Source organism: Phoxinus phoxinus (genome assembly GCF_949152265.1).
Source record: "Phoxinus phoxinus genome assembly, chromosome: 2".
Classification (NCBI taxonomy): domain Eukaryota; kingdom Metazoa; phylum Chordata; class Actinopteri; order Cypriniformes; family Leuciscidae; genus Phoxinus; species Phoxinus phoxinus.
Window position 1 is genome coordinate 50,488,057 of NC_136877.1, and position 15,605 is coordinate 50,503,661.

The window sequence follows — 15,605 nt, forward strand, 5'->3', positions numbered from 1 at the left end:
AAATTGTTCCTATTTTTAGAAAATCGCAACTTTTCATTTTCTGTCGGTCTAAGTACACGATGTAACTACAGAAGGATCAAGTTTTAAATAGGAAAAATATCAAAACTCTCATTTATGAATGAACGGCTCGTTTTAAAATCTTCCGGTCGACTGACATTTGTTAAGACGTCTGCTTCAAACATTACAATCCTCATGATAACTTTCGTTAACTTTACATTGAGTAAATCCACTTTAAAAGCTAGTTACTCCTGGACAGCGATCCCATTGAAATACACAGAGCGACCGCAAAACGGAAGTTCAAAGACAATATTCTAAAGATGGCGGCGCGCTCGTTTCTCTGGCGCATAAGATCTATAATAAGTATCACACGCACACACACACACACACACAGTTTCGTACCGCGCGGAGCTGCTGGAGGCTGAAGACGAGGCGCTGTGATGTAATGGTCTCAGTGCCGGCCCCTCCCTCTCCTCACAGTCCTCCATGTCGACGTCGCTACGGGAACGAGGGACAGACTCCGCCCCCGGCCCGCCTCCTCGCCGACGCCCCTCCCCCTGAGCCTTCAGAGACTCGCTGCGAGCCAAGCGCACCGAGACGGTCGGACTGAGAACCAGAGAATAAACACACATCACATCATTAAACCTGACAGGAATATGTCTCGAGATTATTATTATATATTTTATTATTACTATGTATATTATAAACTCATATTATTTGCATTTAATATAAATGTTGTTTAAATATTGATGTTAAAAAAACGTCCATGAACACATTCAGCAACAACTTCCCAACATAATGAAAATTATATTACAATGTAATGTAACAATTCGGGCTGTCAAGTGATTACATTTTATCTAAATAATTACTTGATGTGCCGATTAATTAACCACAAATTAAATTTAGCTGAGAAATGACCCCCAAACGATCATATAAAGTCATTATTGTGTTACATGAGAAAAGCATCAAATAGACAATACAAGAAGTATATTTATAAATAAATATTTGATTCAACATAGAATTTATTACAAAAACTCATGAATACACTCTATTCTATATGAATTGGTATTTAGTTACAGACCAAAACAGTTTTGGTTATCAAAATTCTTCAAAAGATCTTATTTTATGTTCCGCAAAAGAAAGAAACTCACACAGACTTGTATCGACACGAGGGTAAACGTACATAGTAAATGTAAATAAAAAACAATTTTCGTTGAAATAATTGTTTTACTGAAGTGATACTCTAAATAAAAAAACTAAACCGGTAAATGTCTAAATGAATGAGTCATTGAATCATTCACTCATTTGATTCGTTCAGACGGCTGATTCATTCAGGAATAAGGTGAACGGCTCTTTATGAATGAGTCATTGAATCATTCAGTCATTTGATTCGTTCAGACGGATGATTCATTCAGGAATGAGGTGAAAGGCTCTCTTCATGAATGAGTCATTGAATCATTCACTCATTTGATTCGTTCAGACGGCTGATTCATTCAGGAATGAGGTGAACGGCTCTCTTCATGAGTGAGTCATTGAATCAGTCCCTCCTTTGATTCGTTCAAACGGCTGATTCATTCAGGAATGAGGTGAACGGCTCTCTTCATGAATGAGTCATTGAATCAGTCACTCATTTGATTCGCTCAAACGGCTGATTCATTCAGGAATGAGGTGAACGGCTCTCTTCATGAATGAGTCATTGAATCAGTCCCTCATTTGATTCGTTCAGACAGCTGATTCATTCAGGAACGAGGTGAACGGCTCTCTTCATGAGTGAGTCATTGAATCATTCACTCATTTAATTCGTTCAAACAGCAGATTCATTCAGGAATGAGGTGAACGGCTCTTCATGAATGAGTCATTAAATCATTTGATTCGTTCAGACGGCTTATTCATTCAGGAATGAGGTGAACGGCTCTCTTTATGAGTGAGTCATTGAATCAGTCCCTCCTTTGATTCGTTCAGACGGCTGATTCATTCATGAATGAGGTGAACGGCTCTCTTCATGAATGAGTCATTGAATCATTCACTCATTTGATTCGCTCAAACGGCTGATTCATTCAGGAATGAGGTGAACGGCTCTCTTCATGAATGAGTCACTGAATCACGGGTTCCCCCTTCTGTGTGAGTGTGTGTATAGTGTGAATAAAGCACACACCTGTCCATGCTGTCCTCTCCGAAGCTGCTGGAAGACAACCGCCCTCCCTCGACGTCTCCGTCCTCAACGGAGTCAGAGTTGCTCTCGAACTGCTGGATGATGTTCCTCACGCTGCCGGGACGAACTGCAGACGAAACGAGACCATTCGTCAATATTCCTGGAGCACGTTACAGAACAAGTGTGTTTATCTGTCACACAACATGCTAAAAGTGATCTCCCTGGGTGTGTAACTCAAACGAGTGAATGAAGTGTGGAGGAGGAGGTCTACCTTCAGTGGGGGACAACGGGACATGGAACGCTGGAGAAATAAACAGACCAACACATGAACACACACACAATGAGAGAAACTGACTGAAAATAATATAAACAACAGCGTTTCAAACTGAAGTGTCAAAGAAATAAACAGTGAATGAATGACAGACAGGCTCAAAAAAAAGGAGAAACAACTGTGTGACAGAGAGTGTGTGTGTGTTTGTTTACTGGACTGAGTCTGAGTGTGTGTGTGTGTGTGTGTGTGTGTGTGTTTACTGGACTGAGGTGTGCGTGTGTGTGTGTGTGTGTGTGTGTGTGTGTGTGTGTGTGTGTGTGTGTGTGTGTGTGTGTGTGTGTGTGTGTTTACTGGACTGAGGTGTGTGTGTGTGTGTGTGTGTGTGTGTGTGTGTGTGTTTACTGGACTGAGATGTGTTCCTGGGTTTCCCGATGTACTTCAGAATGGGATTTCGCTTCTTGTCTTCTCCATCCTTCTCTCGTCTCGCGCTGCTCAGCTGTTCATGAACACATGGAGTTAATACAGCGACACTACAGTTACAGTGTGTGGTTTAAAGGGATAGTTCACCCAAAAATGACAAGTCTGTCATCATTTACTCTCCCTCAAGTTTCAATCCTGTATGAGTTTCTTTCTTCTGCTGAACACAAAAGAAGATATTTTGAAGAATGTTTATAAACAAACAGTGGATGGACCTTAGCTCCATTGACTTCCATAGTAGGAAAAAAATTATATACTACTTTTACTATGGAAGTCAATAGGGTCCATCCACTGTTTGTTTATACAGGATTGGAATAACATGAAGGTGAGTACATGATGACAGACTTTTCAATTTTGGGATATAAGCTTTAATATAAACATTATCATTCGGTATATTTATGGATCACACTGGTCAGGAACACTTGAACACATTCACCTTTTTAGCTTTGGGAAAGAACGGGAGCCACTTCTCCTTCTCGGACATCAAACCGGGAAACACCTTCGAGTCTCTGAGTTTAATGCCCGAGTGTCTGAGATACAGATGAACCGCAGACGCTAGCGGAGAACTGACACACACACACAACTGTAAATACTGCGTAATATAATATTTTATATCTTGACACATGAATCACTGCAAGCCATATAAGTGAGCTTCATACCTTCTGTCCTCCTCATGTTTTGATCTGTAAGGAAAGACGACATTTTAGCATAACGATACACACACACACACACTCACACACACACCTGAACTGTGAAGCAAAGCTCGGTTCATAAAAGTGAAGTGAGGTTTGCAAGCGTCCCGTGACACGGCCATGAGGGACGCCTCACGCTGTGTGTACAGCTGTCATGTGACCTGCTCGGTGTCTGTCTGGGTCATGTGACCCTCTGCTCAGTGTGTGTGTGTGCGGGTCATGTGACAGGTCTACGGCGAGGCGTGTCGCGTTTGCGGGACCTTTGTAACTCCTGCTCGCTGTAATTATATTCCTGTATCACCTGACCTGACCTGTATGTGTGTGTGTGTGTGTGTGTGTGTGTGTGTGTGATAACCAGCGATACACACTCATCAGGTGTAAAAATGTGTCCCTCTTCGTCTCCCAGGAGGATGATGACTTTTATTGTGCTTCATGCCTTAGTTTCCTGTGTCTGCTTGTAGTCATTTTGTAGTTCATATATATATATAGCCAGTTTTAAAATATCAGCTTTAAATTATATTTAATATTGATTTTAGCTTGACGATAAAGGGAAAAATACGCTTCTGCTGTCTCAGGCCATAATCACAAAACTGCTGTTTAGTAATGCGTTCCATAAGAACAAGCATAATTATTATTATTATTATTATTACATTAAATCAACAAAGAAATGTATTACCATAGTAATAATACCATTGTACTGTTATGCTATAAGACAAAATTGGTATTTAAAAAGAATCTACTATTATTATTATTATTACTCAGTTTTTATATTACAGCATTACAATAGTATTATTACTATAGTGAACAATAGAAAAAAATAGTATTTAGTAGAAAAAATACTATTGTTATCATTAAGTTATTGTTCTTAGTAAGTTATAAAATTAAATTAATAAAGAAATATTACTATCATAATAATATTGTGTAAAAATAAGTATTTATTAATAATTATAACTATTATTATTAAATAAATAAATAAATAAATAGACCAACGAAATATATTATAAAAATAATAATAATATTTGTAATAATTATATAAATTACTATTTATTATAATAAAAAAAATTTAAGTTATAAAAAATAAAGCAATAAAGCAATGTGTTACTATAGTAATAATACTATTGTACAGTAAAAAATATAGTAATTAATAATGATAATATAACAATATTCCTATCATTGTCATTAAGTTATTGTTATTATTATTGTCATTCAAGTTATACAAATTAATGGATTTATTATTATTATTATTATTATTAATATCATTAATTACTATTATTGCTGTTACATTATTAAACTAATTAATAAAAATGTTATAGTAATAATACTATGGTACAATATTGTGTATTTAATAATAATAATAATCATCATCTTTTACAGAACAACAGTAAAATGACTGATATTGACACCAGAGAGCAGATTTGTGGTGGAATATTCTGTGTTTATAATAATCTTCAGAGAGTGACGTGTTCATGTTCAGTGTTGAGCTCGTGTGTGTGATGTCAGATAAACTCACAGGATCTCCCAGAGCGCCAGCACCTGTCTGTCCAGCACCTGTCTCTCTCTCAGCGGGTCTCCGTCTAGCGTCTGCAGGTCGCCCTCTCCAAACAGAGAGCCCAGACCCATCGTCTGCTTGTTCCTGCATCAACACACACAACACACACACACACACACACACACACACACACACACCTGTGTGTCAGATAACTACAACCAACAACACTGTGGAAAGATAACTGATTGAGGGATGGCAGGAGTGATCGAGTACTCGTTCGTGACAGCGGCGGTCCATCATGAGAACGATGACCGCCCTGACTTTAAAACAAATATTTATCTTCTTTTCTGATTGGTTGTTGCTGCATTTGGGCGGTTCCTGAAGTCTGATTGGTTAGCGTTAGACAGCTCGCCTTCCAGAGCATCATAATCTAGCAGTGTTATTTTTTCTAGTCCTACGTTCATGTTTTCATAGACATGTTTTTATGGCACACATTATCCCTTACACACACACATATATATATATATATACACACATACACTACTGTGTTTCTGTAGTATTAAGTCGTTGTTTTTGTTTTTTACGTTTTTGATAAAGCTGCTGCGTTTCTGTTTCCTTTTTTTATCTTTATACGATTTCTTTGACGGATCAAATATGAAATGTTTACAGTCCCACACACACACACACACACACCTGTAGTCCTGAAGCTGGTCCTGGATGTCTGGAAGCACCTGCTGCTGGAGTTCAGAGAGCGGCCCTCGGATGTCCTCCTGCGCGTGGAGACGATTCTCTACACACACACACACACACACACCTCCATTATCATCATCATCGCCATTGCTTTCTGTTCAAGAGCTCGGAAAACCAGGGATGGGCATTTCAAGCAAAAATAATATTCGATGATCGCTGGGAATTACTCGATTATAATTGCTCACCGGTAAAACGGCGTTTGCTCAAATCTCACTCCGACATTACATTTCTCTGTACTTTACTGTCTATACGTCTTGTAGTCATTAAAGAAAACGCATTTAGTTTTATATTTAAATAATATCATGTTATTTTTTAATTTCATCTGTTGATTATAAGAAAAGTGAACAGCATGAGTAAGATAGGATCATCAGATGCGCAATATATCGGGAGACACATGGAGTGGGTCACACATGATTTTGACCACTTCATTAAGTTTTGTTTTGTAGAAAGCCTTTCTTTACAGTGAATTTTCATTTTGTATTAATTGTATCTTGATTTTAATCAATATTTCATCAACCAATTGCCTGGTTTTTAATAAATAAGAAGCAGATATAGCAGACAGTATAATCAGGACGTGGAGGCGCCGGCGCGATCACCTGTGCTCGTGAACTAGAGCTCGTCTCATAAATTAACCGAAACTCGGCGTATAAGAAACGCTGCCTCACAGACACGAGGAATATATATAGAAAGCTTGAAATGTCTACTTTTAAACAAAATAATTAAAAAGTAAGACTACTCTCTGCTAATGTAATCAGTATGAAATGTATATCTATTGTCACGTTCACTACTACGGTCACTATCGCAGCCGACACGGACACAGAAAACACTAGTTTATTAATAAACAATTAAAATGCTATACTTGACATTCATAATCATAATTTATCACCCTCTGGTTACATGAACCGCATCAGCACCAAACACACTGGATTTTTTTTAGACAATAATCGCACAACCAATTCGATATTCTATAATTAAATCAACGAATTGGATATTGGAAAAGCGTGACTCCTCCTCCTGAAGACTGCACTGAATCTCACCTATATCCGTCAGAAACTCCTCGCGGACTTTAATCTTCAGAGGCTGTGAAGAAGCATCAGAAACCGAGAGTTAATAATCAGATCTGCGTCCGCTGGAGTATGTGTGTGTGATGGGACACTCACGGCATCGTGGTCCAGGAAGTGTGAGCAGATCTGAGGGGCGAGAGAACGCGCGTCTTTCGGGCTGGAGCCCAGGTACGCCTCCACACACAGGTAGAACAGCTACACACACACACACACACACACACACACACAGGCGTGAGGACTGATGGTTTATTCCCACGGCTCATGTAAAGCTCCTGAAGCAGAACTGACCAGCGGATTGGGGTCCAGGAGTTGGCCGAACACGTATCTCATGAACACCGTCATGTGTGCGGGACGACTCTTCAGCAGCTCCAGGTCCTGGAACGGCCCGTCCATCTTACAACGGGAGAGAGGCCAGATTATAGCACTGGAAACACGGGAATTACAGTCCCAGTGTGGCAAAAACGGGTTTAACATTTGATTGTTATATATGTTGTAATTTTAAAAACTGAAACTAGTAAAAATAAAAAAAAATGATATAAGAAAAATGTAAACTTAAAACACTTAAATGAGAAATGTTGCTAATTTGAAGTGATAACATTTTATATTTGTATTGTATACTTTGGATGTAATTCTCTTTTATGAATTATTTTATGTTGTTGCATTTCTCTGTTATTTTTTATTATTTTGTGATGCGCTTTGATTTAACTTTTAAAGGCGCTACAGAAAATAAAGTTTATTATTATTATTTATTAATATTTTGAATTAGCTTTCCTTTTTATGTTTTAAGTTTGTTTTAATTTTGTTTACGTTTTAGTAATTTTGTTACATGCTTTTATTAGTTTACTTTTATTTGTTACATGCTTTTATTTTTGTCATTTTAGCACTTGAAATTAGCAACATTTCTCATTCTTACATTTTTTATATATAATATTTCATTTTATTTCAGCTTTATTTCGATTAATGAAAACAGTTTGTACTAGTTTTAGTTAAATATGACATTGATCAAAAGAAAAAGCAACATCAACCAAATTTGCTTTGCCACTTTGACAAAAATGTTTTTATAATTTAATGTTTTTAATTAGCTTTAAATTGTATGTTTTAATTTTCGTTTGAATAATTTTGTTATATGCTTTTTATTAGTTATTATGGTTTAATAACTAATATATTATTAGTTTATATATATACCATAAACTAATAAAAAGCATATAACAAAATTATTGAGACATGTTGCTAATTTGAAGTGCTAAAATTAAATAAATGTATATATATAATTTATTTATTTAATTTTAGCACTTCAAATTAGCAACATGTCTCATTTAAGTGTTAAGTTTACACACACACAGATATCTGCTAAATTAATATATATTATGATACATTAATTGAATTTATTTCAATTAATGTAAACAATTTGTACTAGTTTTAGTTAAAAATGACAACACTGATCAAAAGAAGGAGCAACATCAACCACAATTTGTTTGGCACTTTTACAAGATAGCTTTATATGCCAGTGTACTTCTGAAACTTGACCAAATACACGTTCATATATGCTTTTAAAATGAAAATCAAACACTGAATTTGGACTCTTACTGTGTCTGTGATATAAAATAGTAGAAAACTTAAAATAATAAATTCAAGCACTTTCAAGGTCCTGTATCCATGCATGTTTATTTTCAAAAACATTCCTGGGCCTTGAATTTTTTTATTTTTTCAGATTGACAAACTTTCAAGGATTTCAAGGACCCGTGGGAACCTGTAAACTAAACTAAACTACGCAGTACGACGTTCACCAGTGTCGACTCTCACCTCATTGATTGAATACCCATCATCCTCCTCTTCTTCTTCCTCTGGTCCAATGATCTGCATCTTTCCTCCCTGCAGAGACAGAAGATGATCAGACTCAAGACTCGACACCAGGCGCTCTACGGGACCGAGTGTGTGTCTCACCGGGTCGCAGGGGTGTGTGTCGGAGCCCTGCCGGCGCAGCAGGGGGTTCCTGAGGAAGGTGGAGGGGGAGGAGAAGGGACTCTCACTGGCCTAAACCGGGGACAGGGGACGGGAAACACACAGTTGGGCGGATCCAAGGACCGAAGGATATAGGGGGCGATTGCTTTGAGGAGAATGAAAGAAGCCAATGATGAAACTCACCTCGAAGTCTCCTTCACTGGAGTCCATCGACAGCCGACCTGCTCCAAAACACGAGAGACAACATTAACAACGGGGATGAGTCATGTGACCTCTTCAATATCAGCATGCTGAACTCTGACCTTCTCCAGCGGTCAGATAGTTAGCCACAGCGTCAGATCGAGTGCCGTCCTGCAAGAAGAGAAGACCGCCGCATTAATGCAGTCGTTCCTGCTAAACGAGTCCCGATCAAGTATTACACGCAATCATGAATTTTGTGTTGCATTAATGTTGCTTTCTTTATCATTTGTCATTTAATGAATAAATGCATAGATCCGACCATTGTACGCATGTACTTTAATGGTCCAGTGGCAGAACTTCTGCCTAGCGTGTCAGAGGTTCTGGGTTCTAATCCGCACTCAGTTTTTTTTTTTCTCTCATCAAAACCGATTGTTTATCAGTGGTTGTATATCAAGCAGGGACACGTTTGAGTGCATTTTTTTTTTCTTCGCAGCGGATTGAAGCGCGCGTCCGAGTGAAGACTGTATCCGCGCCACTGATCGCAGCGGCAACGAGCACTTTGATCCCCCGATTTAAAAAACAACACATTTCAGCGCTGGATCGCCTCTTATTTAACAAACGAACGAAATTAATGCTCTGCTAAAGTGGTGGGGACATGTCCCACCCGCAAATTATGCCTATGTGTAGGCTATAGGCTACCTGGTCATATTGCTGTTGGTTATGTTTACCGTGATGATTACGTACTGCGCGAATAGCGTATACGGTTATTATAAATGAATAATAATTGTGCCCTCCCATGCATTTCATATGCCCCCTTAAGACTGAGGTCTGGCGATGGGTCTGTGTGTGTGTGTGTGTGTGTGTGTGTGTGTGTGTGTGTGTGAGTGTGTGTGTGTGACATAGACAGGTTATCACAGCCAGCTCGTTCTCTTTTGTCTTGTCGCGCTTGAATCATTTAAAAGCATTTGCATGAATAAAAGATCATATAAAGTAACGCTAGCCAAAGGATGACAGAAAAAATAGATGCTGCGTTAAATATTAAACGTTATACCATGGTCTGGGTGAATACTCGATTCTGATTGGCTGCAGGGTGTCCGTTAAAAAGTGATAGAGGACACCTAAATAAACTGTCAGGCGTAACCAAGGAAACCAAGTTATTGTTTGTAACTTGTAACTTTAGATTTCGATTGTAAAACTAATTAAAATATAAACTAATGTTTTAAAAATGTGTTATTTGGCAAGTGACCATGGTATAAGCGGGTTAATGCCCTTCGAGGTGTCCATTGTCAGGTTTTAATGGACTTCGGCAGAGGCAAACGTCCTCCGCTGCGCGTCGGCCGGTTCACACCTCGCCGTCGTCCATTAAAACCTGACAATGGACACCTCGTCGGGCATTAACCCTTACTTAAACATGTTAAACTGAAAAAAAATGAATCGCATGCGATAACGCGTTAATGTTGACAGCCCTAATTTTGAGATACTGGATTTTTGAGCTGACCTGTAATCATCGAAATTAAAACAAAAAAAGGCTTGAAATATTTTACCCTTTTGTAACGAATCTAGAATATATGAATATTTCACTTTTTGAATTAAATAAAAAAACTAACTTTTCCATGATATTAAATTTTTTTGAGACGCATCTGACCAAATCCATTGTGGCTCCTCAGTAAGAGAAGCAAGATAAGAGTAATGACACTGATTGAAGAGTGATGAACATCTCACCACGTCCTGCTGGATCTTCACTCGGACCTGATTGGCTCTTCGTTTGGCACTTTCTATTCGCTCCTCTAGTGAAGGGGAGGGGTTTCGAGACTGCTCCTCCAGGAGGTTCTGCACAGCGAATCTCATTAATGACAGTCACACACACACACGCGCGCGCGCACACACACACACACACACACACACACACACACACACACACGCACACACACACACACACACACACACACACACACACACACACACACACACACACACACACACACACACACACACACACACACACACACACACACACACACACACACACACACACACACACACACACACACACACACACACACACCTGTAGCTCTGCCTCCTCCTGCTCCAACATCTTTCTGAGGATTTCTGTGGCGTGTTTCTTCACCTCGGGATCCTGAGAATGACGGAGAACAACATTAAAGTGGCGATCTCTATTCAGACACACACAGAACATGCAGACGTGTCTACTTGCATCAGGGCTGCACGATTAATCGCAATCTCCATGTAATCGCACTTAAGTCGAGATGGTTTATCGTGATTTTGAAATGGCAAATGCTGTGATTATTTGTAATGTGCAGCTTGTCAGTGAAGATCGGCTCTGTAAACGCTGCTTCTGAAAGCACTGTGAGTTTGAGTCTCTTATAACGTGCATTTGAAAAAGCAACACGCGTCAAACATCTTTCCAAACATGAGAAGCATTTATGAACCTCTTGTCCAGCAAAAGACAACATTTAATAACATGCCTTTACACCAAACTCACTTCATAACGACAGTTAAGCTCATCCTTCTGTGAGATGATGTGATTCCACACAGAATAAGGCAGTCGTGTGTTTATTAGTCATGTTTAATCAAAGCGTTTCAATCTCCTGTTTATTCAGCAACAGCGATGGGGTTTCCTGAGCATATTTGGCGTGTCTGCACGAGAGCGCCCTCTGGTGTTCAGATGGGTATGTGGTGTGTGTGTGTGTGTGTGTGTCGCCCTCTGGTGTTCAGATGGGTATGTGTGTGTGTGTGTGTGTGTGTGTGTGTGTCGCCCTCTGGTGTTCAGATGAAGCATTTACTACCGATCAGCCGCACTGCACCAACAAGCTGTGCATAGAATAATCGCAGCTTTTGCCAAATCGCGTGCGGTTTCAGAGCGATTAATTGTGCGGCCCTAATTTACACTTAGATCTACTTTACAGACACTAATCCATAATCGCAAGTGTACAGCCCTACTTTTGATTTATTCATCCAAAATGTGCAAAATTACATGACATTCCTCGTTATACTGTAAATATTTCTGCTATTCAGGAGTGTGTTTCCCGTACAGCGCTGTAACTTGATGCATCGTTGAAGAAATCAACTAGCGAGTCACGACTGCTTCCCGAAACCAGATTGTTGTAAATTTGTCGTAATAACTACTTTTAATGAATCTGTTTGAGATCAAATTAATGCCAGATGTTTTGCAATAAAATTACAAACATGGCATCTGAGGACTTTTTCCAAATAATCATTTTTTTCTCAGTTATTTTGCTTTATTTCCAGATTCGATCGTAGTCTCGTTCTTGCGTACTAGAGCTCGCTCACACATGAGCACTCTTCAAAAACTACACTTTAAATCTCTTGACAAACTAAAAGACATAAATGATATTTGTATGTATTCTAGATAAAAGACTCAGATTGCACCGAATGTCCGCTTGATTATATTCCTCAAGATCAGGATTTATTGAGTCCACATGTCATGCAAACGAGAAACTGCTTCTAACCACAGGTGGAGATCTGTCGCTCACACACACAACTCTGCGATGCTGTTTGCGAATATTCGTTAGAAGTAGGGGTGTAACGGTACGTGTATTCGTACCGGACCGTTTCGGTACAGCACTTTCGGTACGGTGCACATGTGCACCGAATGCAATCATTCACGTAAATTAGGCTAGTTTTGTGTGCGGAACATGCGTCAATTCCGAGTTTCCACACGAACATATTAAGTGTCGGAAGTCTCCGCGTTGCACTGATTAAATCTGATTAATCGTTTTTGTGATTCAAATACATGTAAAATATTACCATAACATCTGTCTTCCTGTGTGCGGAAATTTGTTTATGTTGCTGTGACAACGAAACACGTGCACACGCGCCTGTGTTAAGAGCCCTTGTTGCTCCGTGCGCGCTGATGCACTCATCTGTGGACATTTCCAAATGCCTTTCTGTTAAAAGCGGGCTTTCCACACAAACAAACGTACATGTGTCATTAGTATGAGAAAAAAAAATAGGATTTTAACTCGGGTCGGGCTCGGACTTAAATATCGCATAAATACGACAGAACTTGCGACCATAGTTGGCTAACGTTGCTTTCGGGAAACACACCCGTTCGATCTTTCCACATCTACGTCTATATATTCTAGCCTTCAAAAGTCTTAAAGCCACGACGCACCTGTAACGGTTTGGGTCCTGTGATTCTCTGAGTCGGGGTACTACTTCCTGTGGGAGGAGTTAGTGGAGGAGGCGGGGCTTCCCCACCCAGTGCTGTCCTGTGATTGGGCAAGAGGTCAGTGGGGAGGGGCTGAAGCGGGACAGACCCGACTAAAGGAGGCGGGCCCTGAAGAGTCAACGCCACATACGTCCCAGCTATCAGAAGAAGAGGAGAACACACATCAGAAACGAAACACTCGAAAGCTTAAAAAACAAGATCCACGACCACGAGACTCACATTTGATCATCTTCACTACTTCCTGATGAGACATGGACGAAACTACCGAACCATTGACCTGAGGAGCAAACAGACAGGACAAATATGAAGTTAGTTATTAATTAAATTAGTGACACTAATGATTCACAAAGCCGAAGCGTGCTGTCGCTGGAATACCTTGATGATCCGGTCTCCCTCCTGAACTCCAGCTTTGACCGCGGCTCCACCTGTGAGGCCAGAGGAAGCGTCAGCATTGCTTATTGGCTGACTGGGTTGATCAAGACACATTACTGTTCAAAAGTTTGAGGTCAGTGAGATTCGACTGAAGTCTTGTGCTCACCAAGGCTGAAATTGTTTGGAAATAAATACAGTAAAAACTGTGATATTAATATTATAATTTAATTTAACTTTTATGTATTTTAAAATGTAATGAATTCCGGTGATCAAAGCTGCATTTTCAGCATCATTACTGTAGTCTTCAGTGTCACATGATCCATCAGACAGGGCCATCTGACCAATCAGAGCAGAGTAGACCAATCACAACAGACTGGGCCGTCTGACCAATCAGAGCAGAGAATACCAATCACAACAGACTGGGCCGTCTGACCAATCACAACATACTGGGCCGTCTGACCAATCACAACAGACTGGGCCATCTGACCAATCAGAGCAGAGCAGGAGAAGTTTAGAGAGAATGAATCTTCAAACAAACCGTTTGAAGTTCTGATGTATATTAAGAGAAAATTATAGTGTTTTTTCACCTTTACATTTAACACAGAATGATAGGTTAATGCATCCTTGCTGAATAAAAGCATTCATTAAAATACAAAAATCTTACTGACTGCAAACGTTCATAGGTTAGTGTAAGTGTGTGTGTGTGTGTGTGTGTGTGTGTGTGTGTGTGTGTGTGTGTGTGTGTTACCTGGCCGAACATTTTGCACTAGTTTGATTCTCTCGCCACACACGGTGAAGCCAAACCCCAGATTGTCCCTCTGCACAACCACACATCTTTGGACTAAACCCGTCCCTGTGAAACAAACTTTCATTACAAAAAAAGTCATGTTACATATAATAATTCCTGACTTTTGCGTATATGTTTGTCTAGCATTACCTGTGTTGTCTGAGGAGAGGTCGGACAGTGTCTCCCTCTGCTGGCCAGGAGGAGACCTGCGCTCTGAGTCTCCTAGTGTCAAACTGCTCAACCTAACACAGAGGAGAACGAGACGCCACAATTACGACACGCTGGAGGGGAAATAACCACAGCTCCAGGGACAGCGAGACCAAAGCAAGGACATCCGCAGCAGGGAAAGAAGTATACTGGACGTCATCGATGCACAATGCAAAATAAAACTGAAAGTTGGTGATTTTAAAAGAATGACACCGAACCAAAAGTGAAAGGACTGAGTTTCCCACCAGCACTGGCATTACAAACAGAGGTTAACCGATACTGTGTGTTCAATGTGCAATGCAGACATCGATGTCTTGAGAGAATAAATTATATAAAAAAGGGTGTAATAACTAAAAATATTTACTTAAAAATTTCAAGCACAAAAAAAACACAAAAAAACATGCGTCATTCATTGACAGGGATATTGATCCCGGTCCACCATTAATTATAGCTAACAGAAGAACATTAAAATAAAATCAGAAAACTCACCAAGCAGCAAAAGGACTTAAAGGACGCATGGAAGAGAAAGGGAAGGAGTTACAGAAGATAGAGAGAGAAACCAAAGAAAGAGCAAATACACAACATGAGACGCGTGAATGCTAGAGTTTACGGCTCATGAAATTCCTCCTAAATAAGCACATAGTGAAAGAGTCGTGTGTGTGCACGTGTGTGTGTGTGTGTGTGTGTGTGATTGACGGCTCAATAACATGTCTCGAGACAGTTAATTACTGATCATTACTCAACCGCCGGAAATCTGTGGTTAATGACTGACAGATGGCATGAGTTCGGTTTCACTTTGGTTCATCATACCTGGGCAGGTGTGTGTGTTTCTTAATGGCTGCCCTGCAGTCACATGACACAAACAGGAAGTGTGGACGCACAGGAAAAACACGTGAATGGGAAAGAGAAATCAAGAGCTTGAGACAGAGAACAAGACACACAGACACACATCAAAACAGAAGCACGGAAAAAAGACTGATACACACACACAG

The 15,605-nt window shown here is 39.8% G+C and overlaps 3 protein-coding genes across 13 annotated transcripts in view; all 3 read right to left on the reverse strand.

Annotated features, from left to right (window-relative positions):
- LOC306992573 (uncharacterized protein) overlaps positions 1-15,605 on the reverse strand; it is an 868,003-nt gene that overhangs the window by 174,756 nt on the left and 677,642 nt on the right. The gene's annotated exons all lie outside the window — the stretch shown is intronic.
- Positions 1-15,605, reverse strand: part of LOC306992642 (SLAM family member 5) — a 239,746-nt gene that overhangs the window by 59,402 nt on the left and 164,739 nt on the right. The window lies entirely within an intron of this gene.
- arhgef11 (Rho guanine nucleotide exchange factor (GEF) 11) overlaps positions 1-15,605 on the reverse strand; it is a 51,083-nt gene that overhangs the window by 32,586 nt on the left and 2,892 nt on the right. For 3 of the 11 annotated variants that reach the window (XM_079601452.1, XM_079601445.1, XM_079601455.1), the window contains exons 2-24: positions 15,424-15,456; positions 15,103-15,117; positions 14,557-14,648; positions 14,368-14,484; positions 13,623-13,672; positions 13,467-13,524; positions 13,191-13,384; positions 11,100-11,171; positions 10,757-10,864; positions 9,157-9,205; positions 9,038-9,075; positions 8,696-8,926; positions 7,181-7,285; positions 6,989-7,087; positions 6,866-6,908; positions 5,772-5,868; positions 5,100-5,222; positions 3,557-3,580; positions 3,334-3,463; positions 2,823-2,916; positions 2,421-2,450; positions 2,153-2,276; positions 400-603 (exon numbers count right to left, since the gene is read on the reverse strand). In XM_079601452.1, the coding sequence (XP_079457578.1) occupies positions 400-603; positions 2,153-2,276; positions 2,421-2,450; positions 2,823-2,916; positions 3,334-3,463; positions 3,557-3,580; positions 5,100-5,222; positions 5,772-5,868; positions 6,866-6,908; positions 6,989-7,087; positions 7,181-7,285; positions 8,696-8,926; positions 9,038-9,075; positions 9,157-9,205; positions 10,757-10,864; positions 11,100-11,171; positions 13,191-13,384; positions 13,467-13,524; positions 13,623-13,672; positions 14,368-14,484; positions 14,557-14,648; positions 15,103-15,117; positions 15,424-15,456 (2,130 nt within the window). The remainder of the gene's footprint in view (positions 1-399; positions 604-2,152; positions 2,277-2,420; positions 2,451-2,822; positions 2,917-3,333; positions 3,464-3,556; positions 3,581-5,099; positions 5,223-5,771; positions 5,869-6,865; positions 6,909-6,988; positions 7,088-7,180; positions 7,286-8,695; positions 8,927-9,037; positions 9,076-9,156; positions 9,206-10,756; positions 10,865-11,099; positions 11,172-13,190; positions 13,385-13,466; positions 13,525-13,622; positions 13,673-14,367; positions 14,485-14,556; positions 14,649-15,102; positions 15,118-15,423; positions 15,457-15,605) is intronic. The other 8 variants (XM_079601447.1, XM_079601450.1, XM_079601451.1 and 5 more) reach the window with 7 other exon arrangements.